This window comes from Trichechus manatus, unplaced genomic scaffold (genome assembly GCF_000243295.1).
Source record: "Trichechus manatus latirostris isolate Lorelei unplaced genomic scaffold, TriManLat1.0 scaffold00026, whole genome shotgun sequence".
NCBI classification, from domain to species: Eukaryota; Metazoa; Chordata; class Mammalia; order Sirenia; family Trichechidae; genus Trichechus; species Trichechus manatus.
This window is the reverse complement of record NW_004443962.1, coordinates 2,011,948-2,028,194: the sequence shown is the minus strand read 5'-3', so window position 1 is coordinate 2,028,194 and position 16,247 is coordinate 2,011,948. Positions and strand designations below refer to the sequence as shown.

At 42.2% G+C, this 16,247-nt stretch overlaps 1 protein-coding gene across 1 annotated transcript in view; it reads left to right on the top strand.

Annotated features, from left to right (window-relative positions):
- The first annotated feature begins 13,508 nt into the window (after positions 1-13,508).
- Positions 13,509-16,247, top strand: part of ATP13A5 (ATPase 13A5) — a 133,310-nt gene continuing 130,571 nt past the window's right edge. Inside the window, exon 1 of the mRNA XM_012554729.2 lies at positions 13,509-13,571. Coding sequence (XP_012410183.1) covers positions 13,509-13,571 — 63 coding nt within the window. The remainder of the gene's footprint in view (positions 13,572-16,247) is intronic.

The window sequence follows — 16,247 nt, the reverse complement described above, 5'->3', positions numbered from 1 at the left end:
GTAAACAAGTCAATCAGTAAAGGGACAATAGGTTTGGGAAAACACATCCGGACAAGTCTCGACATGTTGGAGACAAGTCTCAACATGCTGTGCAGCATAGAGGCCTGTGGGGGCTGCAGTTGTCAATAGTGCAGCCATGTTTAAATGGCATACATCCCCACAGGTGATTCTCACAATTTCCTCATTTAACTTGTCTATTTGGCCTGTACAAAAAAAAAAACGGATGGATCTTGGAGAATGACAGTGGATTATTGTAAACTTAACCAGGTGTTGACTTCAATTGCAGCTGCTGTTCCAGATGTGGCTTTATTGCTCGAGCAAATTAATACATCTCCTGGTAGCTAGTATGCAGCTATTAATCTGGCCACTGCCTTTTTCTCATCTCCAATTTTGAAGGAACATCAGCAGCAGTTTGTCTTCAGCTGCAAGGCCAGTGATACCTTCACTGTCCTACCTTAGGGGCATAGCAACTCTCCAGCCCTATGTCATAATTTAGTTCACAGGGATCTTTCCCTTCCACAGGATGTCACACTGGTCCATTACAATGCTGACATTATGCTGACTGGATATAGTAAGGAGGAAGTATCAATGATTCTAGACTTATTGATAAGACATTTGCATGCTAGAGGGTGGGAAATTAATCTGACAAAAATTCAGGCATCTTTCACCTCAGTGAAATTTCTAGGGGTCCAGTGGTGTGGGGCATGTCAGGATGCTCCTTCTAAAGTGAAGAATAAGTTGCTACATCTGGCTTCTCCTACAACTAAAAAGGCGGTACAATGCCTGGTAGGCTTCTATAGATTTTGGAGGCAACATATCCCTCCTTTGGGTGTGCTACTCCAGCCTACATAGCAAGTGACTCAAAAAGTTGCTAGTTTTGAGTTGGGCCAAGAACAAGAGAAGGCTCTGCAACAGGTTCAGTCTGCTGTATAAGCTGGTCCACCACTTGGGCCATATGATCAGGCTAATCCAATGGTTCTTGAAATGTTGGTGGCAGATAGAGATGCTGTTTAGAATCTTTGGCAAGCCTCCATTGGCAAATCACAGTGCAGACCCTTAGAATTTTGGAGCAAAGCTCTGCCATCTTCTGCAGATAACTACTCTCCTTTTGAGAAACAGCTTTTGGCTTTTTACTGGGCCTTAGTAGAGACTGAATGCTTAACTACGGGCCAACAAGCCACTATGTGGCCTAAGGTGCCTATCATGAACTTGGTATTGTCTGACCCCAGAGTCATAAACTCAGACATGCACAGCCACACGCCATTATTAAATGGAAGTGGTATATACGAAATCAGTCTTGAGTAGGACCTGAAAGTCCAAGTAAGTTACATGAAGAAGTGGCCCAAATGCGCATGGTCTCCACTCCTGTCACATCACCTTCTTTCTCCCAGTCTGCACCTATGGGCTCATGGGAGTTCCTTATGATCAGTTGACTGAGGAAGAGAAAACTCGTGTCTGGTTTACAGATGGTTATGCACGACACGCAGGCACCACTCGAAAGTGGTCAGCAGCAGCACTGCAGCCCCTTTCTGTGACCTCCTTGAAGGACAGTGGTGGAGGGAAATCCTCCCAGTGGGCAGAACTTTGAGCACTGCACCTGGTTGTTCATTTTGCTTGGAAGGAGAGCTGGCTAGATGTATGATTATGTACTGATAAATGGGCTACGGCCAATGGTTTGGCTAGATGGTCAGGAACTTGGAAGGAACATAATTGGAAAATTGGTGACAAGGAGGTATGGGGAAGAAGCATGTGGATAGATCTCTCTGAATGGGCCAAAGAAGTGCAGATATTTGTGTCTCATGTGAATGCTCACCAAACGGTGACCTCGGCAAAGGAGGATTTTAATAATCAAGTGGATAGGATGATGCTTTCTGTGGATACTAGTCAGCCTCTTTCCCCAGTCACTCCTGTCATTGCCCAATGGGCTCATGAACAAAGTGCCCATTGAGGCAGTGATGGAGATTATACATGTGCTCAGCAAGATGAACTTCCACTCACCAAAGTCAACTTGGCTACAGACACTGCTGGTGCCCAATCTGCCAGCAATAGAGACCAACACTGAGTCCCCAGTATGGCACCATTCCTAGGGGCAATCACCCAGAAACTTGGTGGGAAGGGGATTACATTGGATCGCTTCTGTCACGGAAAGGGCAGTGGTTTGTTCTTACTGGGATAGACACTCTGGATACGGATTTGCCTTCCCTGTACAAAATGCTTGTGTCAAAACTACCATCATGGACTTACAGAATGCCTTATCCACTGTCACGGTATCCAAACAGCATCGCCTCAGATCAAGGAACTCACTTTACAGCAAATAAAATGTGGCAATGGGCCCATGATCATAGAATTCATTGGTCTTACCATGTTCCCCATCATCTTGAAGCAGCTGGTTTGATAGGATGATGGAATGGCTTTCTAAAGACACAATTATGGCGCCAGCTATGTGTCAATACCTTGCAAGGTGGTTGAGATGTTCTCTAGGAGGCTATATATGCTCCAAACCAGCAAGCAATATATGGTGCTGCTTCTCCAATAGCCAGAAATCATGGGTTCAGGAATCAAAGTGTGGAAACAGGAGTGGCACCACTCACTATTACCCCTAGTGACCCACTCACAAAATTTTTGCTTCTTGTCTCTGCGACTCTATGCTCTGTGGATCTAGAGATCTTACTTACAGAGGGAAGAATGCTCCTACCAAGGGATACAACACTGATTCCATTGATCTGGAAGTTAAGAATGCCCTGGCCACTTTGGTCTCCTCATGTCTCTGAATCAACAGGCAAAGAACAGAGGTACTGTATTGACTGGTGTGATTGATCCTGATTAGCAGGGGGAAATCTGATTGATATTACATAATAGAGGTAAAGAAACACATGTCTGGAACAGAGGAGATCCCTTAGGGCGTCTCTTAGTACTACCATGTCCTGTGATTAAAGTCAATGGAAAACTACAGCAACCCAATTCTGACATGACTACTAATGGCCCAGACCATTCAGGAATGAAGATTTGGGTCATCCTACTAGGAAGAGAACCATGACCCAGCTGAGGTACTTCCTGATGGCAAAGGGAATAATGGAATATGGAATGGGTGGTAGAAGAAGGTGGTTTTAAATACCAGCTATGACCACATGACCAGCTGTAGAAATGAGGACTGAAATAGTTTTAGTATTTCTTCTTTGGTTATAAGTTGTAAATGTATGTGTGTGTGTATACACACACACACGCACACACACACACACACACACACACTCTTCACTTATTGACATGGTTAGGTTCCAAAGACCAGGTCATTATGCAAAAATCCGCATTATGTGAAAAAGGAGGATGACCACATCAGATCACAAAATGGAGGATGACTACATCATTACACAACTACCAAATTACATCATTACACAACTGCTAAACCACTGAGAATCATGGCCCAGTTAAGTTGACACATAACCTTAACCATTGGAGTCAGCATTACTTTTTCCTCATACCTTGGTATTTGTTACTCCCAGATGTGCATTGTTAACACACAAAATAGTCAGATAGTAGATTTTTTCCTACTGTCATAAATGCGAAATGTTGGGTAACAAAAAAGTCAATAAGTGAGGAGTAGGTGTATATATAGCAAATATCTTTGTTTTCTTCCTTCCTTTATTCCATTACTTATTCTAAAATATACGATACAAATGGGGCTAGTGTGTTTTTGGTTGTATGTATGTTAGTTGTATCGTGTTAGGCACAAGTATGACTTCATAATTGTCTTTATTTAGAGATTATGTATGTTAAGGAGATACATACAGTACCATGTTGATAGGGTAAACTGTGATGGTTAAGGTTATGTGTCTACTTGGTTAGGCTATGATTCTCAGTAGTTTGACAGATATTATATAATCATCCTCCATTTTGTGATTAGTGTGAGGAGCCAATCAGTTGAAAGGGGAGTTTCCTTGCAGGTGTGGCCTGCATCTAATATATATGTGTGTTCTGGCAAAACTTACCCTCTGTCAATCCTGCATCAAGCTCGTCATCCTCTGACTTCCAGTTCTTGGGATGTGAGCCAGAAAAAGGAGTCTGGGAATTCAGAAGAGGCAGCGGGCTGTCCCCTCTGGCCTGTTTCATTTTTTCCCCATGAAAAACAAAACAAATCAGTCGATGTCGAGTTGATTCCAACTCATGGCAACCCCATGTGTGTTAGAGTAGCACTGTGCTCCATAGAGTTTTCAATGGCTTATCTGTTAGAAGGAGATTGCCAGACGTTTCTTCTGAGGTGCCTCTGGGTGGACTCGAACCTCCAACCTTTCCAAGGCTAATGCAACTGAAGGCATTAACAGTTTGCTCCACCCAGGGACTCCTTTTTCCCTATTCTTGTCTTGTTTCCTTACTAGATTGCAGGCTCACTAGGGGCAGAATTAGTGTCTGATTGATTTCTGTCCCCTCTACAGTCCTAACCCTGCTCTGAGGGCTCAGAAGATATTTGCTAAAAAAAAAAGAAGGACAGGAAGAAGTTGAGGAGTAATAAGGGAAGGCTCCTTTCCATAGTTTGGGTTTTTTCTTTTGTCTCTAGGTAAAATGTGGCTTCATTTCCACTCATCCAAGTTTTGATACATTCACCAAATTCTCAATTCGTTGATCTTCTAAGTAGGAATTTGAGGTAGAGAGTGGGAAAGGCCAAAACTACGCCTTCACCTTCAACAGCCCATATTTGCATTTCCTAAAGGGAGCTTTCCCCCACATGTCTGTCAGTTTGTTGTACTGTGGGGGCTTGTGTGTTGCTGTGATGCTGGAAGCTATGCCACCGGTATTCAGATAACAGCAGGGTCACCCATGGCAGACAGGTTTTAGCTGATCTTCCAGACTAAAATAGACTAGGAAGAAGGACCTGGCAGTCTACTTTTGAAAAGAATTAGCCAATGAAAACCTTATGAATAGTAGCCGAACATTGTCTGTTATAGTCCCGGAATATGAGCCCCTCAGGTTGGAAGGCACTCAAAATACGACTGCGGAGGATCTGCCTCCTCAAAGTAGAGCCAACCTTAATGACATGGATGGAGTCAAGCTTTCTGGACCTTCATTTGCCTATGTGGCATGACTCAAAATAAGAAGAAACAGCTGCAAACATGCATTAATAACTGGAACCTGGAAGGTACCAAGTATGAATCTAAGAAAACTGGAAATCATCAAAAATGAAATGGAATGCATAAACATTGATATCTTAGGCATTAGTGTGCTGAAATGGACCAGTACTGGCCATCTTGAAACAGACAGCCATATGGTCTACTATGCCAGGAATGACAACTTGAAGAGGAATGGCATTGCATTCATCATCAAAAAGAAAATTCCAAGATCTATCCTGAAGTACAATGCTGTCAGGGATAGGATAATATCCATATGTCCATATACCAGATATGTCTATTCCCAAGAAAGGTGATCCAACCAAATGTGGAAATAATCAAACAATATCATTAGTATCACATGCAAGTAAAATTTTGCTGAAGATCATTCAAAAGCGGCTGCAGCAGTATGTCAACAGAGAACTGCCAGAAATTCAGGCCAGATTCAGAAGAATGTGCAGATGAATTCTGGCTGAAAGCAGAGAATACCAGAAAGATGTTTACCTGTGTTTTATTGGTTATGCAAAGGCATTCTACTATGTGGATCATAACAAATTATGGATAACGTTGCAAAGAATGGGAATTCCAGAGCACTTAACTGTGCTCATGAGGAACCTGTACATAGATCAAGAGGCAGTCATTCGGACAGAACAAGGGCATACTGCGTGGTTTAAAGTTAGGAAAGGTGTGCATCAGGGTAGCATCCTTTCACCATATCTATTCAATCTGTATGCTCTGGAAATAATTCGAGAAGCTGGATATGAAGAAGAGTGGGGCATCAGGATTGGATAAAGACTCATTAACAACCTGTGTTATGCAGAAGACACAACCTTGCTTGCTGAAAGTGAAGAGGACTTGAAGTACTTACTGATGAGGATCAAAGACCACAGCCTTCAGTATGGATTACACCTCAACATAAAGAAAATAAAAACCGTCACAACTGGACCAATAAGCAACATCATGATAAACAGAGAAAAGATTAAAGTTGTGAAAGATTTCATTTTACCTGAATCCACAATCAACACCCATGGAAGCAGCAGTCAAGAAATCACAAGACGCATTGCATTGGGCAAATCTGCTGCAAAAGTCCTCTTTAAAGTGTTGAAAAGCAAAGATGTCACCTTGAAGACTAAGGTAAGCCTGATTTAAGCCATGATATTTTCCATGGCATCATATGCATGTGAAAGCTGGACAATGAATAAGGAAGACCAAATAAGAATTGATGCCTTTGAATTGTGGTGTTGATGAAGAATATTGAATATACTGTCGACTGCCAAAAGAACAAGCAAATCTGTCTTGGAAGAAGTACAACCAGAATGCTGCTTAGAAGAAAGTATGGCGAGACTACATCTTACATACTTTGGACATGTTGTCAGGGGAGAGCAGTCCTTGGAGAAGGACATCATGCTTGGTAAAGTAGAGGGTCAGCGAAAAAGAGGAAGACCCTCAACGAGATGGATTGACACAGTGACTACAACAATGGGCTCAAGCATAACCACGATTGTGAGGATGCCGCAGGACTGGGCAGTGTTTCGTTCTGTGGCTCATAGGGTCACTGTGAGTCATAACTGACTCGACAGCACCTAACAACAACAACAAAAAGAGCTCTTTCTACTCTGGTTCAGTCTGTAGAGGATGTGTGGGTTGTTTTGGTCCTGTGGCGGTTAGCAATGATAGAGTTAGGAGTGGTAGAGGTAAGGGTGGCTGGCTCTGACTGTAAACAGATTGAGTGCAATTAAAGAGTGGGCATTTGCCCACATCTCTGAACCCATGTTTCATATAGAGAATTATTCATGTATTTAAATTCAAGTATTTTCCTAATATTTGTGCTTATTGCAAAGAGCTCACAAGGTCACTCAATCTTTCCACACCCTGTCACCTGATACTGTAAACCTCTTGCATTTCTCTAGCTCATCCTTAGCCTTCAATAACACAGGCCTTCATCACATCGGCCTTGCATAGCAATTACCTCTGCATGGTTTTACCTCTTTCACCAGACAGTGAGTCCTTTGAGGAAAAGGATTCAGTCTGATCTATCCCTTTCCCCTCACTGGGATAAACATAGGGTCTGTGTGCGGGAGACTGCTAAGTGGCCACTAAACTCACTTTGTCTTCTTCTTGGGCACGCAGGTGAACCATATTACCTAGACAACTTTGCAGTTAAGTGTGATCATATGACTGAGTTCTAGCCAAGCTTTTAGCCCAAGTACAGAGAACCTCTTCCAGGACTAGTCCATAAAAACCTTCATTGACTGTCCTCTGTACTTGCCCCCTTCCATATAATCGTAACAGACTTGGAAGCCACATGTTGAAGATGGCGGAGCCACAAGATGGAAGGAATCTGAACTCTAAATCACTACTTGAAGGAGATGCCTCCACCCCTCCACCAATGCCCTCCCACCACCACAAACTTAAACCATGCTTCTACTATGTTAAGCCACTGAAAATTGCTATTGTTTGCTGTTGCTGTACCAGTCAGCCTACCGTAAACAAACATTGTATGTATTCAACAAGGTTTGTAAATTAGAATGCTCCCCTGGGGCTCTAGTGGATAAACAGCAAGAAAGCTTTGAAATCTAGATAAGAAATCCAAATCTAGACTAGTTTTCTTTTAGATCATGGGAAAGAGGGAATTGGGTATCTTGTCCCTGCCAAGTTAAGAGAGTAAGGCAAGGTTTTAATAACTTCCACCATGTCTGTTCCCTCTTCATTTAATAAACCTCATGGAAAAGATCCCCAGAGACTAGAGGTAGAGACTACCCTCTCTTCCTAATCCATATTATCCCCAGGTCCTTCGCCCCTCCAGCATTCAGAGCAGAGTTTTATAGAAAATACAGCAGGAGATGAGGTAGTTTTCACTGGTGAAAAGAAACAAACTGTACTAGAAGACAGGAGACCCAACCTTGAGCCCTCACTCTGCCATTATTTTGCTGTGCAAATCTCTCTTCCTTTCTGTGTTTATTTTGTTTGTTTTCTGGAAACAATGTGCTGGGTGGGGGGTAGGAGGGAGATGAGATGCTCTCCTTGTCACTTACTTCCTGTGGCTTCACTCTGGACAGGAAGCCCTTCAGAGAGCCAAGATATGACTTCTAGGGAGATCACCAGTTCTTTAGTTCCCTGTGGGAGATGAAGATTTTACTCCCTTTTCCTTTTGTACCTCCTCATCCAGCTTCTCCCTCCCCTCCTGTCTGTGGAGGCCCCTGTCTTATGCCATAAATGCTGAGCACTTCCTTTTCAGTGGTAAGGAGTTTGGCTGTGAGGTTCATCACGATGCACTGTGTTCTCCTCCCAGTCACAAGCAGTTGAGAATCAGGCCTCTTCAAATGGAAAAAGTTTGGAGAGTCCCAACTTAAGTTACAACCTCCTGAGATTTATGGTTAGAACTTCTATAGACCAGCCTGGAGAAAGCTACTCCCACAATGCTGAAGCTGCTTCTCCTACTAGGTACCCCCTTCCCATATATACACACATCAGCATGGTAGGTTGCTCTCCCACCCATGGGCCTTCAAAGGACAGGCTAAGCCATGGAGGTGCAACTGGCTTTCCCTTAGTTATTGGGCCTCTGAAATTAGATCCTTCAAACTTTAATATCTGTTGCGAATCTTCCAGGAGGCAGGGTTTAAAGCAGATGTAATTCATTTTTCTGCAGAGCACGTCCTCTGATAGATAAAGTAAGTGATCAGTACTTATAGAACCTCAAGAGCAACTCATAGGAAATTTGACCTGATGATTCAATTCTGTGTATGGTGAAGGCCCAATGTCAGGATGTACACCTCCGGGGCTAGGCAGCTCATTACCTTTAAAGCACTTGAGAACAGCTGTGATTATTAGAAGACTGGCTGAAAACAGAGAATACCAGAAAAATGTTTACTTGTGTTTTATTGACTATGCAAAGGTATTTGACTGTGTGGATCATAACAAATTATGGATAATATTGTGAAGAATGGGAATTCCAGAACACTTAATTGTGCTCATGCAGAACATGTGCATAGACCAAGAGGTAGTCATTTGAAGAGAACAAGGGGATACTTGTGGTTTAAAATCAGGAAAGGTGTGCTTCAGGGTTGTATCTTTTCACCATACTTATTCAGTCTGTGTGCTGAACAAATAATCCGAGAAGTTGAACTGTAAGAAGAGGAATGCAGCATCAGGATTGGAGGAAGACTCATTAACAACCTGCTATGCGCAGATGACACTACCTTGCTTGCTGAAAGCTAAGGGGACTTGAAGCACTTACTGATGAAGATCAAAGACTACACTCTTCAGTATGGGTTACTCCTTAACAAAAAGAAGGCAAAAATCCTCACAACTGGACCAATAAGTAACATCATGATAAATGGACAAAAGATTGAAGTTGTCAAGGATTTTATCTTACTTGGATCCACAATCAATACCCGTGGAAGCAGCAGTCAAGAAATCAAGTGGTGTATTGCACTGGGCAAATCTGCTGCAAAAGACCTCTTTCAAGGGTTGAAAAGCAACAGTGTCACTTTGAGGACTAAGCTGTGCCTGACCCAAGCCATGGTATTTTCAATCGCCTCATATGCATGTGAAAGCTGTACAATGAATAAGGAAGATCAAAGAAAAATTGATGCCTTTGAATTATGGTGTTGGCAAAGAATATTGAATATACCATGGACTGCCAGAAGAATGAACAAGTCTGCCATGGAAGAAGTACAGCCAGAATGCTCCTTAGAAGGGAGGTTGGTGAGACTTTGTCTCACGTACTTTGAACATGTTATCAGGAGGGACCAGTCCCTGGAGAAGGACGTCATATTTGATAAAGTAGACGGTCAGCAAAAAGAGGAAGACCCTCAATGAGACGGATTGACACAGTGGCTACAACAATGGGCTCAAATATAACAACAATTGTGAGGATGGTGCAGGACCCTATGTTCTTTTGCACAGAGGGTCGCATGAGTCAGAACCGACTGGATGGCACCTAACAACAACAACAACAGGTCAAACCGAGTCTTTTGTACTTGTACAGGGCAAAACGGTGCTGCTCATCAGTGGGGAGGAGCTGGGGTCTGGAGTCCTGGCTAGCGGAAAAAGCGTTCCTCTGCCACATACAAAGGAAATAATAACAACCACAAAATAGACCAAGTAGCCTGACATGATTTGCAAGCTCTTCATAGCTTGGAAGACACCTGTTTATATCTCCATCATCATTGCTCATCACTCTCCTCTCTTTCTCTTTATTCTCAAGTCTTGGTTTGCTCCCCAAATTTCCCCAAATAGCCATTCTTTTCACCTCTCTTGACTCTCTTCGCACACTTCCTTTCTGGCCTAGAATGTGCATCTCACCTGCCACTTTCCCCCATTCCTCTCATCTGGTTAATTTCTGTTCTGCTTCGAGGTCTCAGCCTAAATACCACTTCTTGGGGAGGTTGTTCTTATCCCATTAAGTCCAATTTCAGTGTCCTTCTCATTTAAGAGGAAACCCTGGTGGCATAGTGGTTAAGAGCTATGGCAGCTAACCAAAACGTCGGCAGTTCGAATCCACCAAGTGCACCTTGGAAGCCCCATAGGGCAGTTCTACCCTGTTCTATAGGGTGACTATTTGGTTTGTTTTTTTCTCATTTAAGAGGCTATTTACTTGTCTGTTCCTCCAAAGCAGCCATAAACTCCCTCAAGGTAGTAACTCTCCTTTTCACCTTTGTATTATCAGGGCCCACAATGCCTGGAACAGAGCCATTATTCAATACATAATTGCTTCGAAAAAGTCTAATGGACTTGCCAGAGGGTTATGGATTTCATTAGTTAGAATAGTTTGTGCTTTAAGCAACAGAAGATCCAAACAACAATGGCTTGATTAAGTGCCATATTTTTACACAATATTGCTTGTGTTATATGTTTTTTTGCCAACCACACCCTCCCTCCCACCAGGTACTTTCTGAAGCACACTTTGGTAATTTTTCTTACAGCAACATGTAAAAAAAAATTAGCATAGTGTGCTTATGAAAACACCTGTGGTAAGAGGTCCAGGTTGGCGAAAAAAATGTATAACTCGCATGTTAAGTATTTATTTAACAAGCTAGGTAGTCCCTAGGAGCACTGGTGGTGCAATGTTTAAGTGCCCGGCTGCTAACTAAAAGGTCAGTGGTTCGAAACCATCAGCAGCTTTGCAGGAGAGAAGACCTGGCAATCTGCTCTCATTAAGCTTTCAGCCTAGGAAACCCTATGGGACGGTTCTACTCTGTCCTATAGGGTCGCTATGAGTGGGAATTGACTCGATGGTACACAACAACAACAAGGCAGTTCCAGGCTGGTTCAGTGGCTCAGTGGTATCATAAAGATCTAAGTTCTCTTGTCCTTTTCTTCCCCATCATCAGCATGGTGATGGCCATCCTCTCATGTTCATTAGATGGCCGCCATACCCCAAGCATTGCGTCCTCACATAGCACTTTCAAAGGAAGAAAGGAAGGAAAGGAGAGGAAAAAACTTCCTCTCTCTCTTTCATCAATAGGATAATCTTTCCCAGATGACCCCTGTCCCCAGCTGCCTTTCCCTTACATTTCCTTGTTCAGAACTGAGTCACATGTCCGCTTTCAGACAAATCAATTCATCTCTGGTGCTTGTACCTGAGGTCATGTTGCCCAGACAAAGCTGGTGTGCTTTTAGCAAGAAATAGGACTAGACACCTGATGGGTAAGAAGTTAATGATAACTACCACTCATGTATTTAATTAGGTTTTACTAAAGTCCAGGTGATTCAGTGGTTAAGTGTTCTGCTACTAACTAAAAGGTCGACAGTTCCAATCCACCACCCGGTCGTTGGAAACCCTATGGGGCACTTCTACTCTGTCCTATAGGGTCAGTATGAGTCAGAATCGACTCGATGGCAAAGGGGTTTAAAATCCGGGACTCCTTCCTCCAAATCTGAGCTTACCTTACACTGGAACAATATAAAGTGTAACATTTGTTAAGACATATTATTCGTCATTATGGGCAATTAACTAGCCTCTCTGGCATGCAAATTTGTAACTGTCTGTTTGTTCTCAGCAGTCACTCCCTCCTGGGCCAGAGAGCACTTGGACTGCTCTTGAACTTTAAGGTGGACACTGGTGTCCTCTCAAGACAACTGATGACCATCTCCGGCACTGGAAATGGTCAAGTATCATCCTCTATGAGTCTTCATGATTACTAAATTTTCTTCCATAACCAAAGTTGCAAGGATCTTGTTCAGTGGATTGGATGCAATAAAATGATGACATTTTTTATCATGAACAAATTTGCCAATCCCTGAATGATCACAGCCTACCTATTTTATTGATGAAAATATCAAAGTAGTGATGTTATACAGTTGTGGAAATTTGGGTTATATATCCCCCATACTCAGCCTTTCTAGCTCCTCTTCCCTCCATGTACTTTACTTATTTGAAAACTCTTTATAAACTATAAAGGGAAAAGGAAGGGAATTATATTATTATGTATTATAGTTTACCTTATAGAGGCCTCTCTCTTCTTGATTGTTGTCACGTGCCATCGAGTTGGTTTCGACTCATAGCGACCCTATAGGACAGAGTAGAACTGCCTCATAGGGTTTCCAAGGAGTGGCTGGTAGATTTGAACTGCTGACCTTTTGATTAGCAGCTGAGCTCTTAACCACTGTCCACCAGGGCTCTCTCTTCTTAATTAGGGTTATGATTATTAGCTAGCCCTCACTGAGTGTGATGGGTGTTATAGCTGGCCTTCTAAAAATATCCCCTTATCCTCAACATCATCCCTATCTTGTAATTGCCATTTTGTACATTAAAAACCTAAATTCGGATGTTAGGTGATTTGTCCAGGGTCACCCAGGTTTTGATCAGTACAGCAGTGATTAGAACTCTGATTTGTCTAAATCCAAAATGATTCCTACACTGACCATCATGAGCCAACCTCTCTTTCTTCTAATCCTCACTGCCACCCCCAATATTCTCATTACTTTTCTAAAGTCCCTGAGGGTTTTACCAACCTCTCACTGGTTAATCCTTTCAACTTTTATTATTATTATTATTATTAAAAGCAAAGTGGCTATTCCCATTCATTGGCTGATACATTTATGGATAAAACATGAACTCTTTCTAGTTCATCAACTTATCTGGTCATCATTGCTAAAGTCTACAGACATTCACATCTAGCTCAACAAATAAACACCAGGAAGGAAAAAACCAAAGCCAAACAAAAAACCCACCACAGGCAGTTAGATCAATGAACTGCAGTGCTGTGGCTGAGGAGAGCATTTCCTCCTTCTCCTTTGTTAATCTAATAAGCAAGGTGTGTGCTAAGAGATTTTTAAAGCACCTGCAAGCAGCAAGGACAACAAGCAGTGACTATTCTGAGTTCACAGAAGCCCAGGTGACTTTGACATTTCCCCCAGGAGCTAGCCAGGAGAGACCCCAGCAAATCAGGATCTCCGGGTTAGATGGAGGTGGACTGTAAGAAGGGCCAGCGGGCTGTACTCAACCCAGGAGAGGAGAATGAACTGGTGAGTCTGCCCTCCTTTTTATTACAGTCTTCTCAGAGTGCCCAGGCTGTGGGCAGGGGCTACAGTCTTCAGCCAATTTATAAGGTAGGCTGTGACACTGATAGTGTTGGCTTTAGGGTCCAGAAAATTTTAAGTTTGATAAGGCTCCTTGTAAGACACCAAAGCACACTTTTTATTGCAGAGGAATCCGCAAGAGTTTACAAATTTGTGGCTCTTGGATGGTAAAGTTCTTGCAGACTTCTTGAAGCTTCCTTTGCAGACATTTTGCTAGCTAAAATCATGCTTTTTACTAAGAATATAGAGAGGTTTTAAGCACCAAGTCCCCAAGAACAAATAGAGTGTGGTCTGAGATTTTAGTATATAAACAATAGTTCTCACGTCTCCAATTATTTTTCCCCACTGTTCCTTCCATCAAGCATGAATAAACCTTGAACAAACAATCATTAAAAGCTTGAAAACTCCTGCAGTCTGTTTGGTGCTGGGTTTAAATTTATTATTTTATTTAATCCTCACAACTCAGTGATAAAAGAACTAATCCTATTTCATAGAAGAGAAATCTGAGAGCAGGGAGGCTGAATAACTTTCCCAAGGTCATCCAGGCTGCAAGGGGCACCCAGCCCCCGTGCTCCCCTCAGCCACAAGCTCTTTAGCTCTTTACATTACAGCAGTGTCCCTAGTAATGCAATGACAAAAGGGAGGGAGGGGACAGGGGAGAGAAAGAAACAGGGAGCTGGAGGGCAGAAAGTAACACAGAGAACATGGTTTCACATATCAGAAGGGTATCAGCTCCCTGCCTGGCTGCCCAGATTTCCTATGACATCGGGGAGAAATGCATAAATGTACTCTCTTCACTTACATAAGGAAAATAAATGACTTCATCTATACCTGCTCCATCCAATAAGGTAGCCACTAGCCATCTACTTTTTTGTTGTTGTTTATTTGTTTATTTTTTGGTGCAACCATCACCACTGTCTATTTCCAAAGCTTCTTCTTTAACCCCTACGTAAATTCTGTACCCATTAAGCAGTAACTCCCCATTTCCCCCTTTCTCCAGCCCTTGGTGATCACTAGTCTATTTTCTGTCTCTAAACATTTGCCTATTCTAGATATTTCATATAGTTGGGATCATAGAATATTTGTCCTTTCGTGTCTGGCTTATTTCACTAAGCATAATGTTTTCATTGTAGTATGTATCAAGACTTCATTTTGCTTTATGGTTGAGTAATATTCCTTTGCATGTATATACCACATTTTTCTTATCTGTTTATCTGTTGATGGACATTTGGTTGTTTCTACCTTTTGGCTGTTGTGAATAATGCTGCAATGAACACGATGTACAAGTATCTATGTGAGTCTCGGCTTTTAAGCCTTTTGGGTGTATATCTAGAAGTGGAATTGCTGGTCATATGGTAATTCTGTTTGACGTTTTAAGGAACTGCCAACCTATTTTCTGCAGCAGCTGCATCATTTTATGTTCCTACCAGCAATGGCCGAGGGTTCTAATTTCTCCTCATCCTTGCCAATGCTTGATATTTTCCATTTTTTTAATAATAACCATCCTAGTGGGTGTGAAGTGATATCTCATCGTGGTTTTGATTTCCATTTCCCTAATGATTAATGACTTTGAGCATGTTTTCACATGCTTACTGGCCATTTGTGTATCCTCTTTGAGGAAATGTCTATTCCGGTCTCTTTGTCATTTTTTAATTGAGTTTTTTGTGTTTTTGTTGTTGAACATGTGTGGTTTTTGAGCACCACAGAAGTAGCCAATTTGAATTGAAATGTGCTGTAAGTGTGGACTAAAAATAAAAACCAAACCCATTGCCGTCGAGTCCATTCCGACTCATAGCAACCCTATAGGAGAGAGTAGAACTGCCCCGTAGAGTTTCCAAGGAGCACCTGGTGGATTCAAACTGCCAACCTTTTCGTTAGCTCCCATAGCACTTAACCACTTCACCACCAGGGTTTCCAAGTATAGGCTACACACTGGATTTTGAAGACTTAGTATCAAAAAAATAATGTAAAATATCTCATTAATATTTTTTATATTGATTGCACACTGACTGTATTGGGCTAAATAAAATGTTGTTAAAATTAATTTCACTTATTTTTTAAAAATTTTATTGTGTTTTAGGTGTAAGTTTACAGTGCAAATTAGTTTCTCATTCAAAAATTCATAGACAAATTGTTTTGTGACATTGGTTGCAATCCCTCCAATGTGTCAGCACTCTTCCCCCTTTCCACTCCGGGTTCTCTGTATCCATTTGTCCAGTTTCCCTTTCTCTTCTTTCCTTCTTGTCTTTGCTTTTGGGCGGGTGTTGCCCATTTGGTCTCGTATACTTGATTGATCTAAGAAGCATGTTCCTCAAATGTGTTATTTGTTTTATAGGCCTGTGCAATCTTTGGCTGAAAGGTGGACTTAGAGAGTGGCTTCAGTTCTGAGTTAGGAGGGTGTTCGGGAGGCCATAGTCACAGGGATTCCTCTAGTCTCTGTCAGACCAGTAAATCTGGTCTTCTTTTGTGAATTTGAATTTTGTTCTACATTCTTCTCCCATTCTGTCTGTAACCCTCTATTGTGATTCCTGTCAGAGTGGTTGGTGGTGGTAGCTGGGCACCATCTAGTTCTTCTGGGCTCAGGCTGGTGGAGGCTGTGGTTCACGTGGTTTCTTTTTATTT